At 35.7% G+C, this 18,332-nt stretch overlaps 1 protein-coding gene across 1 annotated transcript in view; it reads right to left on the minus strand.

The window, feature by feature from the left end:
• The window catches only part of SNW1 (SNW domain containing 1), a 30,964-nt gene extending 13,087 nt beyond the window's left edge, over positions 1–17,877 (minus strand). Inside the window, exons 1-5 of the mRNA XM_044664965.1 lie at positions 17,824–17,877; positions 14,744–14,897; positions 10,161–10,322; positions 2,848–2,943; positions 2,652–2,758 (exon numbers count right to left, since the gene is read on the minus strand). Coding sequence (XP_044520900.1) covers positions 2,652–2,758; positions 2,848–2,943; positions 10,161–10,322; positions 14,744–14,897; positions 17,824–17,837 — 533 coding nt within the window. The 5' untranslated portion in view covers positions 17,838–17,877. The remainder of the gene's footprint in view (positions 1–2,651; positions 2,759–2,847; positions 2,944–10,160; positions 10,323–14,743; positions 14,898–17,823) is intronic.
• Between the last annotated feature and the right edge of the window lie 455 nt (positions 17,878–18,332).

Genomic DNA, 18,332 nt, shown 5'->3' on the forward strand with positions numbered 1-18,332 from the left:
TTATAATCAATCAACAAGCTTATAATGTATAGCCAAGCCCTATGCTAGGGGATGGGAATACAAATAAAGGTTAAAACAGTCCCTTCCCTCAAGGAGATTACATTCTAATAGGGAAAGAAAATACACATATAAAAACATACAGAGTAAATGAAGGTAACTAGTTAAGGGGACCAAGAAAGATCTTCTCCAAATTCCATGTGAACTGGAAAGACCTCCAGGAATTGATGCAGAGTGAAAGGAGCAGAGCCAGAAGAACATTGTACGCAGAGACCAATACATTGTGGTAAAATAGAATTTAATGGACTTCTGTACCAGCAGCAATGCAGTGACCCAGGACAATTCTGAGGGATTTATTGAAAAGAATGCTACCCACATTCAGAGGAAGAACTACAGTAGTGGAAACAGAAGAAAAACAACTGCTTGAACACATGGGTTGAGGCGGACACAATTGGGGATGTAGACTCGAAACTACCACACCAATGCAACGATCAACAATTTGGAAATAGGTCTTGATCAAGGACACATTAAAACCAGTGGAAATGCACATTGGCTATGGAGGGGACAGGTGGGGGAGGGGGGTAAAGGGGAAAGTAGAGCATGAATCATGTAACCAAGTTAATTTTTCTAAAAAATAAAAATTATTTAATAAAAAAAAGAAAAAAAAGAAAGATCTCCAGAAGTTGAAATCTGAGTTGAATCTTGAAGGAAATCTGGGATTTTAAGAGGCAGAGGAAAGGAAGGAGAGCATTCCAGACATGAAAGACAGTTAGTGTACAAAAGGATGAAGACATAGCATGGAGTGTGAGAAGATGAGCAAATAAGCTAATGTGTCTAGATCAGAGTATACAGAGGGAAGTAAGTATAAGAAGATTCGTAATGTAGGAAGGGGTCAGGTTATGGAAAATTTTTGTGTCCAAAAAAAAGTCATACGTCTAATCCTGGAGGTAAGGCAACCACTGGAATTTATTAAGGAAGGCAATATGGTTAAGACCCAAACTCTGGTAAAATCACTCTGTCAGCTGTGTAGAGAAAAATAAAGCAGGGGTACCCATTAAAAGATTACTCAATAGTGTAGATAAAATGAAAAGGGCCTGAACTAAAGGGGAGTTTGTGTCTGGAGTTTCAAAAGTATGTGAAGAGAAAAATAACAAGTTGTGAAGGGACTGTTTTAACCTTTATAACTGGAAATATGGGATGGGTAAGGATGAAGAGTCTAAGGCCATGGTGACAAACTATGCACACATGCCAGAGGGGGACACTCAGAGCCCTCTCTGTGGGCATGTGCACCATCCACTCCAGCAGAGTAAACTAAAGTTTGTTACTAGAAAGTCAGAGGGAGGCAAGGCTGAGCTGCTACTCCCCTCCCCCTCTCTATGCATGCCTGAGGATATTTCTCACTTCCCTCACCCCTCTGCCCAACAGCTCAATGAAAACCCTTCCTCTCTCCCCTGTCTGGGGTAAGGGAATGACTCATATGCACAATGGGGGTGCAGTTTGGGCACTTGATCTCTAAACGGTTCACCATCACTAGTCTAGGGTGCCACTAAGCTTGCTAACTCAAATTTAGATTATGGCAAAAAGCTAGAAATAACTATTTATATTTATCTTTCCATCATGCCTTCAACCATGCAAAATTTGTCATGGGGCAAAGGCACACTCCTTAGTTTCACAGTTAACAGATTAAGGAAAAACACCTCTAATGAATCTACTTATTAAGGGGAAAAAATCCTGTAGATTCTCAGCAAAAGATTCATTATCATTCAACTTTTGGTTACAGCATTGAAACTAAATAATGAATAACAACCTTGCTAATTCTAAATTTTCTTTCTTTCTTTTTAAAGACTCTTACCTTCAAGGGGGCAGCTGGGTGGCTCAGTGGATTGAGAGCCAAACTTAGAGATGAGAGGTCCTAGGTTCAAATCTGGTCTCAAACATTTCCTAAACTATGTGACCCTGGGCAAGTCATTTAACCCCCATTGCCTAGCCCTTACCATTCTTCTGCCTTGAAACCAATACTTAGTATTGATTCTAAGACAGAAGATAAGGGTTTAAAAAAAAAAAAACAATTCTTACCCTCTGTCTTAATATCAATTCTAAGATAGGAAAGTAGTAATGGCTTGGAAATCAGGGTTGAGTGACTTTCCAAGGGTCACATAGCCAGGAAGTGTCTGAGGCCAGATGTGAACCCAGGTCCTCCTGACTCAAGGACTGATGCTCTATCCAGTGTGCTATCTAGCTGCCCCTCTATATTTTCTTTCAACAGCTCTGTTTCCATCTTGCCAAGGAAAAATTTAGTGAAATACAAGACTAAACTGCATAATTTAGAAACAATTAAAGATGCACTTTTTTTAAATAAGAAAAAATTCCATGACAATAAGTCTGGGTGGTCTCACATATCACAGGATAAACTTTTTTGATAGTCTGAAAAACATCCTAAATGCTATCCATTAAATAGCAGTTACTATCACTTTAAAATGGCATTCAAAAGAATCAATGGACTTTTATGTCACTAATCATGATTTCTTTTTTTCCCCATTTTGGATAAGTAGGGCAACTAATTCCTTCTGAGAAAAAATACTGAATAAGATCACCTATATTGCTGAGGCTGATATTAAAACTTATAGACTTAAGACCATTAGTTTGATTCATACCGGATATATTGAGCTGGAGCTAGTTTATCTGCAGCTCGAACTGGCATAGCAGCAGCAACCTTCTGAGACACAGATTTCTCTAGGGCTACTCGGGTCTTTTCTGTAATCTGAAATCAAAAACATGGCTTTAATTGGCTTGACAATCAACAAGGTCTAAAAAGATAATGTTATAATAACCATATGCATAAATTTGTACCTCTTTAATGGCTTCTTCATCAGGTCTTTGTAGGTCTGGGTCATCTGCATTCATAACTTCTTTGGGAACCAGGTCAGTATACTTGCTATAAATGACCTAAAATGCATTAAACATAACTAGAATGAGAAAGAGTAAAGAACAAAGGCAGCAACCTCATTAAGTTATTTTAGAAGTCAATGTGTTCTTTTGGTAATAGAGGCAAATTTAGGATACTCATTCTGCTTTTTAAATGGAAAAAAAAACAGGAAATTTAAAAATAGTTACACAAACTACTTTCTGATCATAAGTTAGAAGCTTTCACTTGACTCCATACATTAAAGTAACTCAAGATCACTTAATAAAATTGGTTCCAAAATGAAGTGCCAAAGAAACCCCTTAAATATCATTTTGATAGTGATGAGTAACAGGTCTTTAAGGACTTATAAGGTTTTTAAATTAATGATACAAATTATATATAGCAATAATTACACATTATAAGCTCAGAAGATCTAAAGGTGAGCTAGCAAATAGTTTTCAAAATTCAATCCCCTCCAAGAATGGATTATTCCTACCTATCTTTGTGCTGTTTTCTTCTGTTCTTTATATTCGAAAGCTTAAAGACAATATTAATCTATGGCAAATATACTCTTGTACTTATTACCTCTTTTGGAAACCGTGAAATAACTTCTTTTGCATAAAGGAGGAGGAATATTCTTTGGAATGAAAATTTTAAATGGAATGGTAACTACTAGAAGTTATCAAGGGAGCAGCTGGGTGGCTCAGTGGATTAAGAGCCAGGCCTAGAGATGGGAGGTCCTGGGTTCAAATCTGGCCTCAGACACTTCCCAGCTGTGTGACCCTGGGCAAGTCACTTGACCCCCAATGCCTACCCTTACCACTCTTCTGCCTTGGAGCCAATATACAGTATTGACTCCAAGATGGAAGGTAAGGGTTCTTTTTTTTTAAATAGAAGTTATCAAAATTTCATGGCAGAAAAAATGTTTTCCTGCTATCCAGTGAGGAAAAGCTGCTGCCACTGTAGATCTGAATGAAGGAATAGGGAGATAACCTCTCTCATATGAAGCTGGCATGAAGCCTAGAGCATATGGTCCTGCTATGGATGAAAGATAAAGGAACCAGTACCAGGTTCCTACTCTCCCTACCAAGGTCAACATGAAGCCATAAGTACATGGCTCTCTGTGGTTGTTTTTATATACATTCTTTCCTGCCTTAGGTGAAGGAGTACTGAAACTGACTTGGTGTAACCCTCTTGAGTTTTTAATGGTTTTAAGACTCAAGAAATAGTGGCTAGATGGCTCAGTGGATAGTGGTAGGCCCAGAGTCAGGAAGATGACTTCAAATCCAGCCTAAACACTTACTGTGTAACCCTGGGCATGCCACTTAATCTCTGTTTGCCTTAATCCACCAGAGAAGGAAATAGAGAATCACTCCAGTTATCTTTGCCAAGAAAACCCATGAACAGTACAATCCACAGAGTCACAAAGAGTAAGATACAACTGCAAATGAACAACTGAAGAACAACAAAAAACAGAAGTCTATGCCAAAATTTGTAGTCAGTCAAGCCTGGTTTTTTAACCCATGAGACAACCCAGCCTAGACTGCAAGGCTGTGACAAGTAAGGGATCAACTCTATCCATCAGCCATGCGACATTTAGAGATGAATCTAGTAGGTCAAATGGCTTTAAAGAACCTGCTTTAAGTCTGAGCTCACTCTCCCCGGGGATAAATGTATATGAAGGAAAATGTATACTAATGATATTAAGGTGAAGTGTTTGTACTAAAGTTCTATATTACTAATTTCACTTTGTTTTCTGCAATTCCTTTAGAATGTTTAAAGGTATTATCTTGTGATCTCATCAGGTACTCTCTCCAAAGATGCAGACTATAATCTATCTGTATACCCATCACCTGCAACTCTTATCTATGCTTTCCAGGAAATCTTTAAAAGGGGTCTTTGGAAACGTGTTCTTCTAAACACGAAAACCAATGGAACACATGGACTAGTCATTAGTTATCATCTATTCTCTATCTTTAACCAACTTACCCACGTACTCATGATATCCTTTTATGTTGCTTCCTTGCAATTCTGCATTAGCTAAAGTCTACTTACATCCTTTATGGATCTCTTTAATTCCTTTTTGGTCCTTTTGGATCCTCAATATTAACTCTATAGCAGTATTCCATAACTCATAGCTCCTCAGGGAGCTTACTTGTTTTAAAATGACTCTTTTAGAGAGAACTCTGGAGTGATTAAAATTAATGCACAGGTTCCTAAAGCAATACACTGTCCTGTCCTCTTCCTGTTCTTCTCTGGGCCCAGTTTATCATCTAAGATATGTATATACATAGACACACAAATATTTTGCCTGTCTCTGTCTCTGTCTCTGTCTCTCCTTACTTCAATGGAATTCATTCTATACATTGTTTATTCAACTCAATAATAGGCATTCTTCACCTATTCTGTTTTTCCTGTATGTAAAATAAGACCAAAAATCTTTTGAGTACTTAAGGATCTAATTCAGGAGGCTGCAATACTCCAAGGCTTGAAGCTATCAGTACAATGTAGTTCCCAACAGGAACAACTGAAGGACCACACCATCTATAAGGTATCTTTCCACTTGGCCTTTGTATTCAGCATTTTCTATGACAATTGTGAACACGATTAGTGAGAATATTTTTTATGCTTTTCTTGATATTAAAAATCAGAAATCTAGATAAAGTTACTTCTTTTGTTTCATCACTCAAAGACTCTTGTAAGACTGTAAAGGAGACATCTTATTGAAGGACAGCCTTTATGGTGACCAAATTCAATTCTTTTTTTATTGTTTGCCCACATCACTTCAGGTGGCGCCCCTGGAAATGCTCTACTTCACTCCAAACTCCTGGATTTTTTTCCCTTACTCCTCAAAAGCTGCTTTGAGTTTATGTTGTGTTCCTCCTTTAGAATGTAAGCACCTTAAGGTAAGGGATCTTGCACACTTGTATTTACATACTCAATGCTAGTACATAGTATGTGTTTAATAAAATATCTAATTTCACAATAAGCAAAATGGGATCTGTATTCAAGAGATCAGTTTTACAACTAGAAGGGACCTTAGAGAAGACATCAAGTTCAATCCTTTCACTTCTCAGAAAGGGAAGCTGAGGTCCAGAAAGCTAAAGTGATTTGCTTAAGATCACAGGCAACATGCAGGTGGCAGTTACGTGAATTTAAGTTCTTTGACTCTGAATCCAGGATTCTTTCCACTACTACACTTCTCACACCAATCAGTCAATTATATAAATAGAAAGATATGATCTCTTATAGAATTTCATTTACAAAAGGCTGAATGTTTGCTATTTAACCTTTCCCAAGGATGCCTTGATGCATGTAGAAATTACTTTCCTAGGGATGGTATAGATGAAAGAAAATTGTCATGAGTCATTAATTTCTGATGTTCTCCAAATTGTGCTTTAAGTGTTAATAATAGGTCCAAGATTTTTTAAAAACAAGTTTTTGGTACCCTTCTGAGGCTGAATCCCTTAATAAAACTTAATATCTTCGATTCAGACCTCCCTCTGCATATACGCAGGCTAGTGTAGCTGCTTGCTTTTCCTTGCCTGGATCCCCTCAGTGCATGCCCAGGACTGCAAAGTCTGGTTCCACTGTCATAGAGAGTAAAGAGTCGGCGATAAAAATCTTTACAGATATTTTCAATTTGGGTTTTTTTTTTAAATCTTTTTTGCAGTTTAATCCTTCAGTGTTCTCTAGCTGACTTTCTGCTAACTGGGTTTTTTGCCAAGCTTTCTATATTTACTTGTTCTTCCCTCCATTGCTTCTTTCTTGCTGTTTTGATGTGATGTTGCTCATGATCACCTACAATATTTTTCACTAAGATTTTGCAGATGAGATTATGTGACAAGCCAGTGTTGTCATTAGCTAACATATCTCTCCATTTAGCAAGATGATGAGGTATTTGCAGGCTAAGGGAATGCTCAAGCTCTCTTGGTTTCTTTGCTATAGTGAATGATTTACATTAAATGAACTTCCTTGGGAAGTGGTGACAGCCTGTGTTGATGTTCGTTTTTTCCATTTTTTGGTGACAACGGATTGTTTAACTACATCAGGCTGATGCTGTCTCAATTGTATGCCAAATCTTCAATGAAAAAGCATTTATTAAGCTCTTACTATATGTAAAACCCCAGGGACATAAATAGAAAATCAAAAAAGTCACTGTTCTTAAGGGTCTCAAATTTTAATAAAGAGAAAATTATTATGTAAGAGGTTATACAAAAATATGGTCACCACGGACAATATTTCTAAGTATTCATTTCAACAATGATAAGCAGACCAGCTGGGGCAGTAAGAATAGCCAAACCCAAAACAATACTGTAAATACTCAGAATTCATGTCTTCTTCATGTGGGCAATAACCCTTCTTCTGTATAAAAGGCTGTAATATAAAAACTAGCTGCTTGGCTTGACTATCCTGTTAGGTAAGAAAATGCTGTATCACAAAAGAGCAAGCATATAACATCCACCTAGAAAACATTAAAGTCCACGAAGAGTTAAGTACTAACCCACAATTACTACAGGCTAAAATTCTAAGACTCCTAGTAATTGTGTCTAACAACAAACTTAACCTGAAGCTGAAATACTAATTTAGCATACAAAAATCATTTACTGCCTCTTATTCTCATATTCGAAAGTCAATAATCCCCTAAGTAAGCATCAATAAGATTCTAGCAACTCACAAAGCTGAATGAAGGACATCTGAAGAATGATTCCTTTATTAACTATCAAACTCAAAATTTTTAATGCATAAGTACCAAATGTGCTGGAGAAGATCAGAATATCCCAGAAGGCAGAGAGCCTGGGGGTTATCTGAAAAATACAATATACCCTTCTAAGGTGTCAGGGGCACAAATGAGCTTTGTGAACAAGATAAATCTATAACTCATTATCGCTAAACAGATATTTTACTTATTATGTGAAAACTGGCAAAGGACCAGATTTTCAACAGTGATTAAATCTAGCATTTCACCACACATAGGGTAAAACTACATCTTCAAGCTTAACAGGACAACAAGTTTGTGAGATTAAACAAAAAAAGTAATGATAGAAGAATTTACTCTGGGTCACTTCAGATAAAGCAAGCATTTTCTTCTGGTAATATACTTCTGTGCTTTCTGAGATACTACACTGTCAGTTACTAAAGGATATCACATGTCCCACAACTTGATAATTTCAAAAGGAAAAAATGTAAAAGCATTTCATTTTGAAATTCATCACTGCGGTTAGAGATCAAAGTAAAATTCTTAAAGTTCAAATGTGATTTACTACAATTAAGTTTTTCTTTTTAGATTCTTTATTAATAAGGAACCTCTGGGAACAGTAAGTTATGCCATAGGAAGAGACATTCTTATTTATGTTTCTGGTACCTTCTCCATCTGGAAAGAATTACAGATTGAGGCAATCAATCGATTGATATTGATTAAGCACCTTTTATGGGCCAGGCCTTGTGATAAGAGCTGGGTATACAAAAGTGGCAAAAAGACAGCCCCTGCCTTCGAGGAGTAATTAGTAACCTCTGTACTGGCAGAGGAAGAGACAACAATTTAATGGACTGATTTGAGGTGTCCCCAATATGGGAATCAAGAGTCTTTTAAACAACACTCCCTAGAAATCTATGTAGGGTATAATCTCCAATTTATCCAGAATTCTTACAACCAGAAAATCTTAAAAATAAAAACCCACATTATTTTCCTTTAGTGTTTTACAAAAATTGGTTTTCACATGATAGTCCTAATGCATTAAGAGATTTGAATAAAACATTAAATTTTGTATAATTTTAATGTATTTCACTATATTCTAGTTCTTTCAAATTTGATAATAAATTATGGTAAATACATAGTAGCTCTTAAGTATTGTAATACTCTGAGGTTCACTAACTATTTTTAATAAAGAACTATTTTCTCAAAGGATTTCCTTGTGTTTCTTAGGTTTTTCTTGGGTTAGCAAGGAGATGAAATCAAGTTTTGTTAAAGCTTCATTAGATTTAAATGGGGGGAACCCTTAAATGACATCATTTATGCACATAAATTGATAATGGCCTTCTGATTATTAATTTTATCATTTTCTATATTCTAGGTAGTCCAACTGCTATTTCTTTCAAGATTAAGTAAATTTAAGAAATAAGGGGACATATTTTGCTATAGCATCTTTAATGTTATTCTACTTGCTCTGAGCAGTATGAGTTGTAATAAATAATGTGACACTAACTTTTTGGTAGTGTGGTCAAAATTAAAACCTGAATTAAAGGCTAATCATGTGAATTTCTTAATGTACATAATAATCATAATTTAATTATAGTTCATGATTTAACCTGCATTATTATATTAAGATCAAAGAAATATGAGCTGTTGCACAAGTTATATTTTAAAAACAAAAAGGATCAATAATGTAAGAATTACAAGATAAAATTCTGAAATAGCTTCTAGAAATTTAAGCACTTTAAGCTATTAATATTTCAACCGAAATTATCTGAACATTTCCTTTGTCATATTCCATTGCCCTAATTTGCTGCTCCTCCCCACTAGAAAAGAGGATATAGTATCATAATTACTTCAAGAGAGAAAATGACATGAAGCCAGAGTCACCTATCCCCAACTTAAGGTTACAGATAGAGCAAGAGAACTACCAGTGCCAAGTGTGCAGGCAGAGAAGGTATCTGTTTTGTTATTTTGAAAGGCACAATTAAGCTTTACAGTGAAGAATTACTTTTCTAGAACACTATTATATCAAGAAAGCAACTGTTTTATGTTCAATTGATAAAGAAGGTTCTAAGTTATTCTACCATGACTTATAGCTTTTAAGTGATTGTTTCTCATTTGAAGTACTGTATCTATATAGAAAAAGCTAAATTCGGCTTAAAAAAGTTCAGCAGCTGAACTGGGTTTTTGAGGACAGGGCTATCCTAATTCTATATGGCAAATGTCTAGAAGCTTACATTATTCTATCTACCCAAATGAACCAGTGAAGGACAACCTGATACATTCGCTTTGGAAATCCTGAATCATTTAATATATCTAAATTAACCCAGAACATTTTGAGTTTTTATCATTTACTTGAATACACACAAAAAAAGGCAAACTGATCTTTTCCAATTGTCCAATGGGGATAAATGAGTATCTCTCTCTCTCTCTCTCTCTCATCTGCAAGACTGAATGGTTACTTGTTAGATTCTTGTTCAAGTATGAGTTGAACCAGATAGCTTCTGAGGTCACATCTAACTCTGAAAATCTGCAGAATTATTTATGAAAACAATGGAATACCTTGTCCTTTGATTGTCCCTGTCGAGCAATTGCGTCATATTTAATTTTTCCTTCTGCATCCACTTGAATGGCCAATGCATTGGACATTTTCTTCTTTCTTCCCATATCCAATGGGTATTGGGCCACATGTATTTCTGGAAAGGCACCGCCATCTCCAAAATCCTGTATAGCAAAAAAAGGAATTAAAGAAGAGTACTCAAGATGATTCTCAAATTTAGGGCAAATGTGGTAGGCTAGGGAAGTTAGCAGTTTTTCAGAACAATGCTAAGAGACCAAGTCACAAAGTACTTTCCATAATAGTTATGCCACAAGTCAGCTGCCATTTGAAAATAGTACTACTTGGTAAACTATAATTTTCCAGAAAAGCTAAGAGTTTTTAAAAAAGAAGATAAGTAGCTTTCCAAAGAAGACTTGAGAACCTTTTTATAGTTTAAAATGAAACAGTGTATCATTAATTAAATGGTCTTATACATCAATCACTTCTATTTTAAAATGTCTCTCTAATCTCTCTCTCACACACAAACCCCTTTAAAGGACAGTCAACATTTTTGTCTAATAAGCAAAACAATAAATATTAAAATGATAGCAAAAACAACAATACATAGTTAATATGAATCACTCCAAAGCTATGACAAAGTTTCTTACTAACTTTGTAATTTTGTTTTTTACTACTCCCCTTTCTACTTTATATACCATCCAGAGGATACTACCCAATAGTCCCTGAAATTGTCCTGCCATGTTCCACTTTGATGAATTTGTGACTGGTCTAAAGCAAAGCCATTCCACTAAACAGTATCTCATCCTGTTTAAATCTTTCCCTTTCTTTATATTCTCTATGAAAATCTCTCTGATCTTTTCAGTTAGCAGGGATCCTTTCCTTAAAATCTCTCTTGCCTCTCTGACTTCTATACATTTATATTTTTCCTCTTCTTAAGGGTCTGTGATTTAACTAGTTTGTATACTGTTTTCTCTGATATAGATTACAATTTCATTACATCTTAGTGCAGAGTTTTTGTTTACCTCTATAAAGTGTATCGTCCAGCAGCCAAATCAGCATTAAGGCTTGAAACCTGGATAGGCTTTGACTTGGCTGTCTTATTTTCAGAATGTTACTAGTCCCATTAAAAAAAAAAATCTGACCACCTGTCTTATAATCATACTAAGTAGTTTCAAGGTAGAAGAGAGGTAAGGGCTAGGCGATTGGAGTTAACTGATTTGCCCAGGATCACACAGCTAGGAAGTATCTGAATCCACATTTGAACCCAGGTCTTCCTGTTTCCAGACCCTGTTGTCTATCCACTGTATCACCTAGCAGGCCCAGACTAGGCCCATTCTTAAAGATTTTCCCATTTAGTATTACTTGCCACAGCAATTAAGAATGCAAGATTGCTACAATAACATTGACCACCACTTTGATCAATGTATCATGACTAACCTGTATACATTTTGTCCCCTCCTAGTAAATCTAAATTAATCTAATTAAATCCTTGAGAAGAGGGACCATTGTTTTTCAATATTTATATCCCAATGTCTGGAGCATATGATAGGTGCTTAATAAATATGTCTGTTGAGATTTAATATAATTAACTCCTAGAACAGATAGAATAGCTAGAATGGATAGAGAATTGGCCCTAGAGGGAGGAAGAACTGAGTTGAAAGCTAGCATTTGAACACTTACTAGCTGTGACTTGAGCATACCTGACTTCTGCCTGCCTCAGTTTTCTCACCTGGAAAATTGGAATAATATACTTTCCTCCTAGAGTTGCTGTGAGGATCAAGGGAGATACCTGTAAAGTATTTAGTACCTAGCACAAAGCAGGTGTATACTTAATAAAGATACATATGTTCCCTTCTTTCTCAATTACTTTTAGGGGAATGACTAAAAAAGTTGTTGAAACTTTGTTCTAGCGAAGTACTAGAAATATAAAGAAATATTACTGTACCATAAAAAAAAATTTAGTCAGTTCTGCTAACCTTTTTTCCTTGTATTTCTATATTATTTATTATAAGAGATCAAGGAGAGTAAGGGGATATAGTGGGAAATATGGGTGAAGGAAAAACAAAAGGTATCAATAAAATTGCTTAAAAAACACATTTGTAGCATTCTAGTTTTTTAAAACAATTGCACTAAAATGCAGGATAACTGACTTCCTTGAATTGTATGTTAATAACTGCTACAGAAAATTTTAACATTTTGAAAACTGAAGGATGCTAAGAGAAATACATTTCATCCTGAATTAGACAGAAACAGTTAAAGCATACCCAAGAAAGGTGCTGCCTGTATTCTTGCTGACAATTTGACACATATTAAGAATTGTAAGTGTTTTTTCACTATAATCAACATTCAGGACTTTGACTGTGGAATTATGTGGTCATTAAACCTGCCAGAAAATCACAGCTTTTATTTTGCAAACTAGAACAAAATGCTTTTTTCTCCAAACATTCACTCTTCTGGAAAAATGCCCATGGCATTTTCAGATTAGCAGGCCAATTTAGTTTGACTTTTCAAAACCTGTTCTGTTCTACTTGACTTTATGAAATCTTGGTTATTAAAAAAATAAGATTTTCAAAAATTCAACTATGTCATGAAGTTAAATGTAGATTTTCCTTTTAAGCTACATAAAATCTGAAATGCAAGAAGGCTGCACTCCCTAATTTTATGTAAAATGGTGCTTGTTAAAGAAGCAAATGACATAGTTGCCTAGTGTCAGATAAACCCAGACCTAGACAAGGCAAGAATTCATTACTCAACAAAAATTGCTGAGAAAACTGGAAAGTAATCTGGCAGATACTAGGTATGGACCAAGATCTCACACCAAATACCAAGATATGCCCCAAAGAGGTATGTGACTTAGAAATAAAGGATGACATCATAAACAAATCATAGGAACAAAGATTACCTCTTACATCTATGGATTGGGGGAGAATTCATGACCAAACAAGGGATAGAGAAAATTCTCAGAAGCTAACATGAGAAATTCTTAATAAATAAAATAAAAAAGTTTTTGTACAAACTAAACTATTGTGGCTAAAATTAAACAAAGGAAGCAGGTATTGCAGGAAGGGGAAGGAATCTGTGCACCATTTTTTTGGATAAAGGTTTCTTTTCTAAGGTATATAAGAAACTGACTCAAATGTATAAGGGTCTCAACTGATCAATGGTCAAATGATATGAACAGGCAGTTTTCAGAGGAAGAAATCAATGCTATTTTAATAGCCACATGAAAAATGCTCTAGATCATTTATGAAGACAGAAATGCAAAATTAAAGTAACTCTGAAGTTCCATACCCACTGGCAAAGATGAACAAAAAAAGAAACATGGCAAATTCCAAAGGAGCTGTAGGAAAACATATTAATGCACTCTTGGTAGAGCTATGAACTGTGAAAAGTCCAATCATTGTGAAAAGTCATCTAGGATTATGTTTCAAATTTTCAATAATACTACTACAGTAATACCACTATGAGGATAATGCTCCTAAGACATCAAAAGAAAGAATTAAAAAAACCCATACATACAAAAATATTTATAGCAGCTCTTTTTTGTAGTGGCAAAGAACTGAAAACTCTAAGTACTAGTAATTTAGAAATGTCTGTTGCCTGACAATCACTTAATCTACATCTGGAAAGTTTCATCCCTAGGTTGGTCATAGGATGTTTTGAAAAAAAAAAAAGAATTGGTATTCAAAGACTGAACACTAAGTCTGAGAAAAGATGCAATCTGAACAATATAGGAAGTGTTCATGCCAACAATTCAACAAGCATATATCAAATGCCTGCAATATTAAAGAAGTTGTGTAATATAAAGACAAAATAAAAAACAATGTTGCCCTTGAGGGGCTTATTCCACTGGAAGAAGGATACAAATTTTTAAAAAGATAAATATAATGATGACATGTCAAAGATTCCTGAGTAACAATTCATGTTTATATAACACTAAAAGATTTACACGGTGTTTTCCTTGCAAAAATCTAGTAAGGAAAATAGTGTAAACATCATTACCCCTATTTTGCAGATAAACTGAGGCTCAGACTATGCTTTCCACTATAGAGAATCCCTCTTGTGCCTCAATTCATTTTTCCTATGAGAGGTTTAGACTAAATTAGCTTTAAAGTCTTTTTTCTCTCAAATATCTTACAATCTAATCTCAACTTTTCCTTAATATTTACAATAATCTTCCAGAGCTACTTTTCTATCCTACTCAAATAAAATAAGAAATTTTTTTTTTCTGCATGCACAAACATTTTTGAAACTGTGATAGAATTCATTCCTCCCTTTACTCAAGCTCATACCTTTTGTGAGGAGTATTAGGCACTTAAGTTTACTAATAGTGACTTTAGAGAATTATATTTAGAAATAGTATTGGAGTAGATGCTGCAGAGCTCCAAAGTTTATGCACTTTAAAATATTTCTAATCAAGGTCAAGTGATATCAATAAGATATCTTCCTCCCCAGTTACCTGCTTCTCTTGTCTAATTTTAGCCACATTAGTTTGGTTTGTTAAAAAACATTTTATTTTAGGTAACAAAAATTATTCATGTTACCTTGATCGATTTAATAAATCCAAAGTGAAGATTAATATTACCTCTAACAAACGAGGTATCCAACCTTTTCGATACCCATAAGGCGGAGGTTCTCTTCGTGATGAGACCAGAGCAGTCTGCCTTGATCTCTGTGATCGTGCTCTTTCCTCAGCCTCAAGCTGGTCCTGAGAAAGCTGAGTTGGAGCAGGTAAAAAGCTAAAAAAATTAAGGATAAGAAGAAAAGTTAGGATACAAATAAAACTAACTATATGTTATTTAAATTAGTAAAGAATATAAAATTCTTATTAATTTCATAAAAGAGGGAATCTCTATTAATCTGTAGAAGTACCAATACAGGTCATTTTATTCCCTAGGTAATAATGTAAGATTCATTAATGGTTTCAAAAAATTTGACTAAATGTGGATCAGATGAGTTCTATAACCTCATAATATAGCTCAGGTACTTTGAAATTTTTTAATCTCTTATAACATGAGTAGATCCTTAATCATTCAGAGGATGATTGCCCAGATTATTGATTTTCCTCTTGTTCCCTACTTTTTAATCATTTTAAGTACTAATACTAGAGGAGAAGTAGAAACAGAGAGAGAAGTTAAAACCTAAAAAAATGAAAGGAACAGGGAAAAGTCATGCGGCAGCTAGGGGGAAAAGAGTACAGCAGTTAAGGATCATTTTTATCAGGATTTATAAAAAAATTAATATACAAAGAAGGATGATTTAAGAAAAAGCCAGGAAGACTTACATTAACTGATACAAAGTGAAATGAGCAGAACCAGGAGAACATACTAATTAATGTCATACATGCCAACAACAATATATGAACATTTATGAATGAGATTTAGCTATTCTTAGCAATAAGTGATTCAAGACAAGCCACAAGAACTCATGGTGAAAAAACAGTCTCCAGAGAAAGAACTAAAGTCTGAATGCAGGAGACATATATTTCATTTCATTTCATTTCATTTCTTCACTTTTCTTTTGTTTGTTCAAGTTCTCTTTCACAAAAGAACTAATATGGAAAGATGTTTTATATTATTACACATGTAAAATATACATCAGATTGCTTGCCAGTTCAGGGAGAGGGGAGGAGAGAGAGGGAGAGAGGATGAGAAATTTTTAAAAAGTTAAAAAAAATTTTTAATTAAAAAAACTATTAAAAAGAATTAATGTGTATAATCTTTAGTAATAAAATGGCTGATTTTCTGAAAAAAAAAGTTATTAACATTAAAGTAATAAAAGTAGTGCCAACTTGAATTTTCTTTTGACTATACTTCCAGTGTATCATCATAATAAATGTTAAGTTATTAAATAGAAAGGTCTGGTGCATTTATACTGAAAATAAAATTACAGTACATGCATAAAACCTCTAACATTCACTATACAAAAGATTTAATGAGCCCCCGTAAATATATTGGTCAACCAAGAATAAAAAGAAAAGTCAATCACTGCATTAAATATGCTGTTAGAATCAGAAAAGCAATTCTATCTTTAACTGAGAAAGAACTCAACTCTTATTTCCATATACTAATATAGCATAGATTAAAAGAACTTATGTCAATCTTCCCCCCAAAATTTCTACTGAAGCTGCCAATAATAACTCTTATGGGGGTGGTGGGCATTTTAAACTTTAGAAAATGCAAATAAACAGAGAAACGGACAAGAAGTAGTATGAATACCTGAGAAAATAGTTTTAGCCTTTAAGTATTTTAAGATTTAAACTTTTCAGGCTTCATGAAGTTAGGAAGAACGAGTTCAATGAAAATATAAGAACCATCAGTCTACCTTAAAACTAAGCTAGTATATATGGGCATGAAGAGTGTTATTACTACTAACATCTTCCCTGTGTATATGTATATGTATATGTGTGTGTCTATGTGTATGTTTTATATACATGTCACTCCTCCTGGGAGATTGAACTCAATCATACTTTCTGATAAAACTTTTTCTACTTTGGTAATTATTTCTGTCTCTCCACAAAACTCAGCATTGTATTACAGTCTTTCCACGTCTATATTTTGTTTGGAGAAAGACGTTTGTTGGCCAGGGTTTACCTCTTGATCTTCCTTCTCCATATGCTACAGCATCTAATGCATGGTGCTGGGCATGTAATAATACTTCCTTACTGGTTTCCCCCTCTACATTCACTGTTCTGATCTCAGAAGGATGACTTCCTAAATGTATTAAGTAGGAAAAGGAGCAAAGAGACACAAGCTGAGGATAATAAGACATCAGACTGTAAACTCCATGGGAACAGAAACTTCTTTTGCTTCTTTTTGTACTCTAAGTGCTTTGCAGGTGCTAAATAAATGTTTGTTGATCGACTTTCCTCAAGTTTTCACTTTACTTGCCTTTTTTTTCTTTTGATCAAAATCTTTTCCACTTAATAAGCTCCTGTGCAAGGAAATGGTCTGTTATATAATTTTTTTTTTCTCAATCGGCACTAATTATCATTCACTGGAAATCGAGGGCCGCTTTCATACAGTTTCCACGACAACGATGAGAAGCAAGAATTAGATTTGACGGGAAGGGGAGAAGAGACGAGGTCTTCAGCCGCCAGAGAAAGAAAGGGACTATTATGGAGGATATTATGAATCTCCGACCCTCAAAGGAGTCTCCATCCAAAGATGGAGAAGTTTATGTGTTTGTTTTCCGAGAAAGTGCAGAAGATAAGGGTGGAGACACTCGTGAGCAACTCCCCCTCCCGCCTCAGTTTCTACCTCAGTCCATCCACCCAAATAAATCATAGTCTCTCTTCCGTCCCCTTCCTTTCCAGCGACTCCCTCCACGGAGATCTCTTCACAATCTCGCCACCAGAAACAAGAGAAAGTCAAGCGACTAACTTAGGCAATTCCTGAACGCGTAGGGGCAAGGAAGGTTCACCCACGCCTAAGAGCGGCCCGAGGCCGGGGTAGGAATCCAGGAAAGGCCCCGGCTTCGACGAGGCCTGGTTACTAGCAGGAAGTTCCGGCCCACAGCTCCGTCCCAAGGAGTCACTTCTACCCCCTACCCGAGACTCTCCCCCAGAGTGTGGGAGCTGAGAGATAAAAAGGTAAAAGCGAATTGAATCTCTTTAGTACTGAAGATTCATCCCACCTTCCCTACCCCCCCCTCCCCCAAACATACCTGGTCAGCGCCATCTTTTCCGCTACTTACAGTGCTCGCGGCGGCTGAACAGGGAGGGGTTTACTAGGCAACTGAAAGGGGAGGGGAGGGTGGTAAAGCTAAGATAGGCGTAATGCGCATGCGTCCGTAATGAATGGCCTCTTGGGATTTGTAGTATTCTTTGACTGAAGTGCGACGAGGGGCGGGGCGAAACCCGGGGCGAATAGAGTAAGGACAGACCCTGTACTCTATAACGTGTAAACCTTTGATGTCACCCATACCGTATGGAGTTCTTGGCTCACCCTGAGCAAAATTGTGAAATCTGAGGATTTTAGTTTTGGATGCTTCCTTAGAACTGTTTAACACGGATTTTGGTCTATGTAATGACAACATTGTTTTCAGATAATTCCCAGAATGGTCAAACAAAAACCTCAAATGATTGAATTAACTATGAATTCCTTTCGCCTCTTTCCCACGCTCGGGAAGAAAACCAAAAGGACCTTCCAAAAGGGCCGGCTATTGCGCTATTC

The sequence above is a fragment of the Gracilinanus agilis genome, chromosome 2 (genome assembly GCF_016433145.1).
Source record: "Gracilinanus agilis isolate LMUSP501 chromosome 2, AgileGrace, whole genome shotgun sequence".
Taxonomy (NCBI): domain Eukaryota; kingdom Metazoa; phylum Chordata; class Mammalia; order Didelphimorphia; family Didelphidae; genus Gracilinanus; species Gracilinanus agilis.